A 7,142-nucleotide genomic window follows, 5' to 3' on the forward strand; every position below is an offset into this window, starting at 1 on the left:
AGTCGTGGTGGAGACAGAAAGTTGTTGTTGACTGTGTCTAGGCTTACTCATTTGTTGGCACCTGTCACCGTGTGTGTGTGTGTGTGTGTGTGTGTGTGTGTGTGTGTGTGTGTGTGTGTGTGTGTGTGTGTGTGTGTGTGTGTGTGTGTGTGTGTGTGTGTGTGTGTGTGTGTGTGTGTGTGTGTGAGAGAGAGAGTTGGCTGTATAAACTGATCAACCACGCACAACTATAAAACAATGCTCTGTCTGTTCTCATTTCAAAGACGGTGATGCTTAACTTGCAAAGAATCTCCTGCACAGAACTGTGTGTGTGTGTGTGTGTGTGTGTTGTAAGACAGGTTTTGGAGAGGACGGAAGATCTTAAATGAAGCAGAAGGCTTTTTGCTGTATCATTGCTGCCAGTGTGAAAAGCAGTTCCACTTCAAAGTTTGTGTGTGTGTGTGTGTGTGTGTGTGTGTGTGTGTGTGTGTGTGTGTGTGTGTGTGTGTGTGTGTGTGTGTGTGTGTGTGTGTGTGTGTGTGTGTGTGTGTGTGTGTCAGGGGAGACAGAGTGGATCTGAGTGGTGTATTATATATGCATGTCTCGCGACCTACATGAGCTGCTATAGTGGGCCCCAGATGTTTCTACAAGAGAGCTACTTTCCTCATGTCCCTGTCGTCATAAAGATATTCATGACCTGCCTCCTATGTCCTCTCTCGCCCACTCCCTGACAGAACGGCTCAGCTTCCTGCTTCCCAGCGAGAAGCCGGCCGTCTATTCTGGTAGATTAAAACCGTGGGCTCTATTTTCGAAGCGAAAGTAGTACCTTTTCCAACCTCTGACTTAACTCGCTGCCTGAGCACCAAACCAAAAGACATGGAAGGCTTTAAATGCTTCGGTGTGTGTGTGTGTTTGTGTGTGTGCGTGCGTGCGTGCGCGTGCGTGTGCGCGCGTGCGTGAGTGCGGGAGAGTCATCTCGTCCTGTTATTGAGGACGCAGGATATATGTGTGTGTGTGTGTGTGTGTGTATTTGTGTGGAACTGTCATGGGACCGAACCTCGGCCGCTTCAGCTCCCAGAATGCATTGAGTCTGGCGTCCTTCCAAACCCAACCATGGTCCGTCTCGCTCCGCTGTCACTCGCAGGCAGATGAAGTCTTGTGACGGCTTCTAGAACATTCTGAAATGACTCAACCTTAATATATCTCTCTTTCTTTCTCCTTCCCTCTCTCTCTCTCCTTCCCTCTCTCTCTCTCTCTCTCTCAGACATGGCGTTCCCCCCCGTCCTCCTCCTCCTCCTCCTCCTCTCCGCCACGTGCCGCGCCGGCGGCCAGGACTCCTCCCCCGGCTCCTCCCCCGCGCCCGTCCCCCGTGGCTGCGGCTGGGGCCCCGCCCGGCCCTACACGCTGCTGTGCGACCTGGACTCGGCGTGGGGCGTGGCAGTGGAGTCGGCGGCGGCCGGCGGCGCCCTGGCCACCTTGCTCCTGGCCCTGGCGCTGCTCTGCCGGCTGCGGCGCGTGGGTGAGGCCGACAAGCGTAGCGGCGTGGCGCCCGTGCTGCTCCTGCTGCTCGGCGTGCTGGGCCTGTTTGGCCTGAGCTTCGCCTACCTGGTGGAGCGCGACGAGCGGCTGTGCCTCCTCCGCCGCGCCCTGTGGGGCCTCCTGTTTGCCGTGTGCTTCTCCTGCCTCCTGGTGCAGGGCGTGCGCTTGCGGCGGCTGGGCTGCGAGAGGCGGAGCCCCGGCGGCTGTGCCCTGGCCGGCCTGGCGCTGGGCCTGAGCGCCGTCCAGGGCATCATCGCCGCCGAGTGGCTCCTGCTGACGGTGCTGCGCGAGGGCCACGCCGCCTGCCAGTACGCGCCGCTGGACTTCTCGCTGGCGTGCAGCTACGTGCTGGCGCTGCTGCTGGCGGCGCTGGCGGCTGCGGCGCTGGCGCTGTGCGGCGGGAAGACGCAGCGGTGGCGCTGCAACGCCGTGTGGCTGCTGGCCACCTGCCTGCTGTCGCTGCTGCTCTGGGCGGCGTGGGTGGGCTTCTACCTGTACGGCAACAAGTGGCTGAAGCGCTCGCCGTCCTGGGACGAGCCGGCGCTGGCCATCGCGCTGGTGGCGCAGGGCTGGCTCCTTCTCCTGCTGCACGCCGTCCCCGAGGCGCACTTCTGCCTGAGGCCGCCGCCGCAGCCCAGCGCGCCCGACTACTTCGACACGTCGCAGAACTCGACGCGGCTGCGCGAGACCAGCTTCGACGAGGAGATCCCCCTGTCGCACCGGCAGTTCGTGGAGAACCAGGGCTATGGCTTCGACGAGAACGCCGCAGGTAATGGCAACGCGCAGCCGGCCGCCGCCATCGGGGGGGCGAGGAGAGCGCAGGGGGGGCCGGCTCCGGGAGGATACGCTCCCCTGGGGGTGAGGTGGCGGGGGGGGGGGGGGCAGAATTATTATATATATATATAATATATATATATAATATATATGTACAGTATTATTATAAATATATATATATTATATTTATATATATATATTATTATAAAGATGATTATATCTTTTTTTAGCTAATTAAGCACAAAATGTACAATTGAACATCGCTCAGGCGTGACCAGTTGGTTGGACGCCGCGGAGTTGTTTTTTTAAGGGCGGCCCTGGGACACGGTGTGAAACAGAGGGTGAATCTAGGCCGTGGTGAGTGATGTCACACCTGGCCAGATTACCATATTTGGATTAAAATAACCCACTCATGGCGGTGCAGCGTTGCCAGTCCACCGTTTCTGTGTTCAACTTTCTGTGCGTGTGAGATTGTCTGATGATGTTTAAGCGAGAGTGTGCGTTACGAAGAGAGCGCGTGAGTTGGCGTGTGTTCCTCTGTAAGCCGTCACGCTGCGCGTGTGTGATGTGTGTCTGTGAGTGTGTGTGTGTGTGTGTGTGTGTGTGTTTTCTTGCATACATGCGTGTGCGTGTTTGTCCGTGTGTGTCTGTGCGTGTGTGCATCTCTGTCTGTGTGTGTGTGTGTGTGCGAATGTGTGTGTGCGAGTGTGTGTGTGTGTGAGTGTGTGTGTGCGAGTGTGTGTGTGTGCATCTCTGTGTGTGTGTGCATCTCTGTGTGTGAGTGTGTGTGTGTGTGTGTGTGTGCGTGTCTGTGTGTGTGTGCATCTCTGTCTGTGTGTGAGTGTGTGTGTGTGTGAGTGTGTGTGAGTGTGTGTGAGTGAGTGTGCGAGTATGAGAGCTCACGGCTCCTCCTCCGCCCCTGTGTCCAGGTCTGAGGAGCGGTGGCGGTCATCACAACGGCAGCACCGGCGTCCGGCCCAGCGCCCCGTTCCGCAGCAATGTGTACCAGCCCACCGAGATGACCATGATCCTCAACGGGGGCGCGGTGAGTACGGCCGTGCACACGCAGGTACCCCTGCACCGTACTGTGTGTGTGAGGGATGAGGCCTGTCCGTGCGCGCGTATGGGGGGGTGTTCATGCATGTGTGTGTGTTTGGGGGGGAAGGGGGGGGGGTGGTCTCTGTGTATGCCTACGTATGTGTGTGTGTGTGTGTGTCTGTTTATGCATGTGTGTATGCCTGTGTTTGTGTGTGTGTGTCTGTGTGTACCTGTGTCCTGAGTGCGGTTGACCCCCCCCACCCCCCCCCCCCCCCCCCCTTATAAATACACTACGACCACCAAACCAAAAAAAACACTCCAGCTGGGGGTAAATCGAACGTCTGCCCCCCCCACCCCCACCCCCACCCCCAGTCTGGGTTCTGAGCCCCGGTTCTGAGGTTCCCCCTGCGTATCTGAGGGGATGTCTGGACGTTCTTAGTGTAAACAGGCCATCAAACAAATGGATGTGTTTAGAGGGAACTGGATGTGGCGTTGAAAGATGGACGCCCATTCATTCCTCCTCACCTCCTCCTCACCTCCTACTCACCTCCTACTCACCTCCTCACCTCCTCCTCACCTCCTCCTCAGCTCCTCCTCAGCTCCTCCTCACCTCCTCCTCAGCTCCTACTCAGCTCCTACTCACCTCCTCCTCACCTCCTACTCAGCTCCTACTCACCTCCTCCTCACCTCCTACTCACAGGCCCAGCAGTGATGTCTTGGCCCCGCCTACAGTATCCCTTTTTCCCATAGACCATAGACATGAAGCGTTAACAGAAAGAAGTGTAAACGTGTAATGTAAACTCCAGTTCTTGGTAGCTTCTAAAGAAAAATGGATCCAACGATATCAAAGAGTCGTTTATGATTTTGAGTGATACCCAGAAAATGTTTAATTTATTTCCCCAGCTGTTTCATTTCCCATGTATGTCTATTGCTATTAATATACTATCCATGTACTGTATGTCTATTGGGGAAAAAGTATTTTCGGGCCACTTGGCGTCATGTGACTTGCAATACCGAGCTTGGCCACCGCGCCAAATTGGCCTCCCAGCCCCAGAGATGTTCCTGGGGGTTTGGTTAAACCTAGATCGTCATGAGCGAGAGAGCGACACAGTATCGGCTTGTCTCTACCTCTTTTCTTAAGGGTGGTCCTCGCATATGGGGTGGCATGTCCTGGACCTCTATAGTATAGTATGTATGTGTGTATGCCTGTGTTTGTGAGGGTGTGTGAGTTCTACGGAAACATAATGTGTCTTTCCACTGCTATGCTGACGATGTCCAACTGTACCTCCCCCTGAAATTGAACTGGAAGGATTCCTTTAAGCCTGTAACATCTGCGCTAAATGACATCAAGACCTGGATGGACTTAAACTTCCTTACTCTGAATGATGGGAAGACCGAGGTTATTTTGTTTGGTCATAAAGACAGCCATGTTAGCAACCTAGGGCCCCTCGCTGCCAAGAATCGCTCTTTTATTAAAAGTCTTGGTGTCACTTTTGATACTGGTTTTAATTTTGAGCGACAAATCGGCTCTGTGGTTAAAGGCTCTTTTTTCCAGCTGAGGCTCTTATCCAAACTGAAACCGTACCTCTCTCTTAAGGACCTGGAGACAGTCATCCATGCTTTAAGTTCTTCGAGATTGGACTACTGCAATGCCTTGTATGTGGGCCTTGACCAGCGGTCACTGAGGCGCCTGCAATTGGTCCAGAATGCTGCTGCGTGCCTCCTGACTGGAACCAAGAAGCGGGACCACATCACACCAGTGCTGGCCTCCCTCCACTGGCTTCCTGTTCGCTTCAGGATTGATTTTAAAATCTTAATGTTTATTTTTAAGGCTCTACATGGTTTGGCCCCCCACTATCTGGCTGAACTGATTCAAGTTCGGGCGACATCTAGAACCCACAGTCCCTTAAGACCAAGGGTGACCGAGCTTTTGCGGTGGCTGGCCCAAAGCTCTGGAACAGCCTCCCTCCACACATTAGACACGCACAGAACCTAGGGCTCTTTAAGTCTCAAACGCACTTGTTTTCACTGGCTTTTGAGGCCTGATAGCCTACATCCCTTGTCCTGTTTTGTGTCCTGTCCTTTTATTGTTCTGTGATTATGTGCACTTTATTCAGTTTTTTTTGTTTTAGTTTATTTTATATATTGTACAGCACTTTGGTGCAACTTCGGTTGATTTTAAACGTGCTTTATAAATAAAGTTGACCTTGACCTAGTAAAACGTGAATCTGTGTGTGTGTGTGTGTGTGTGTCTGTGTGTGTGTTGTACAGGATGTGTGTATGGAAGGCGTGTGTGTCGTTGACCAGCACTGTGTCTCTCTCCGCAGGTGCCCTCAGCCCCGCCCACCTACACGGGTCGGCAGCTGTGGTGAGAGGGGGAGGGGCAGGAGAAGAGGATGAGGAAGAGAGGATGATGAAGAGGAGGGCGAGTGAGGAAGGGTCTCACACACACACACACAGGACCAGTCCAGTGGGGAAGACTTTCACATGGACACCATCTGGACAACCCTGCCCATCCCTCTCTCTCTCCCTTTCCCTCTCTCTCTCTCTGAGGGTGTGTGTGTGCGTGTGTGTGTGTATGGGGGATAGACCGAGAACTCGTGCACACATAGACCTTTGTGTGTATAAATCAATACATCAACCACACTAACTATTGTGTGAGCGCGGTGGAGCAGGGGGCGGAGGACAGAGCTATCGTCGTTCAAACGTCTCTAGTACCTTAAAAAGGCCCTGATCTAACGACATTTGGCGAAACTACTACTGTGCATTTTAACAAAACGGCCAAGAACGGAAGCAGAGAGGAGAGAGTCGGAGGCAGGGAATTGAAACGGACATTGTTCCAGTCGCGCTTTGTTTTTAGAGCTCGAGTTGAGTTGACTCCTGCGAGACGAGCCACCGTATCATCAGCTCCTCTGGAGAAACTGTGATCCCCTCCATCTCCTCCTGTCGCCCGTCTCCCTCTGTCTGAGCTGGTCGGTTCGGGACCCGTTCTGTCGAGCGGGTCGGTTCTGGACCCGTTCTGTCGAGCTGATCCGTTCCGGACCCGTTCTCTGTCGAGCTGGTCGGTTCTGGACCCGTTCTGTCGACCTGGTCGGTTCTGGACCGGTTCTCTGTCGACCTGGTCGGTTCTGGACCGGTTCTCTGTCGAGCTGGGCGGTTCTGGAGCCTCTTGGCTCTGTGCCCCTCCCATAATCTGGGGTCAAACCTACCTGACCAAATCCACCAGCGTAAAAAATATATATATCCCATCGCAGACATTAGCACAGGGGCGCAAGCGTAGCCTCTAAGTTGAGCACCCCACTCCACCCAAACCTATCCAGCGTGTGTGTGTGTGAACGGAAATCAAGACTCTTGACCCAGCAAGTCCCCTTCACGAGTGTGGACCTTGTCAACCGCGTCCCCTAGGTTCGGCTAGCTGACCAGGTTGGCATTGCTCTGTTCCTATTGGACCCTGTGTATTACCAAAAAGTCTAATCCCCGCCCCCAACCTCATCCTCTTGCATGGACTGCCCCCCACTCAAAACTGTCCGTGAACACCCAATCCTGTGATTGGACCGCAGCCGTCATGTGACCGCCAAATCGCGAACCCGGCTCACCTGGAGGGCAGAGCTGAGCTGCTATTGGACGGACAGCAGGGGAGAGGGGGCTCCTGATTGGACATGAAGATGTCAGTCAGCAGGAGAAGATGTGTGTGTGTGTGTGTGTGTGTGTGCGCATCTAGGTCAGACTGCTGTGCTCTCCCACGCCCAGTGACTGTCTGAAGCAGCAGCAGGAGAAACTGTCACTTTATATAAGAAGGAAGGAGATGGTTC

General features: G+C 54.3%; 1 protein-coding gene across 1 annotated transcript; it reads left to right on the forward strand.

Annotated features, from left to right (window-relative positions):
- Window positions 1-1,245: 1,245 nt before the first annotated feature.
- On the forward strand, window positions 1,246-5,702 carry gprc5ba (G protein-coupled receptor, class C, group 5, member Ba; the record flags this gene model as incomplete). Its single annotated transcript, XM_084438754.1, has 3 exons — window positions 1,246-2,287; window positions 3,222-3,361; window positions 5,658-5,702. The coding sequence occupies 3 exons, from the start codon at window positions 1,246-1,248 to the stop codon at window positions 5,700-5,702; spliced, it is 1,227 nt and encodes a 408-aa protein (XP_084294880.1).
- Between the last annotated feature and the right edge of the window lie 1,440 nt (window positions 5,703-7,142).

The sequence above is a fragment of the Borostomias antarcticus genome (assembly GCF_949987555.1).
Source record: "Borostomias antarcticus genome assembly, chromosome: 5".
NCBI classification, from domain to species: domain Eukaryota; kingdom Metazoa; phylum Chordata; class Actinopteri; order Stomiiformes; family Stomiidae; genus Borostomias; species Borostomias antarcticus.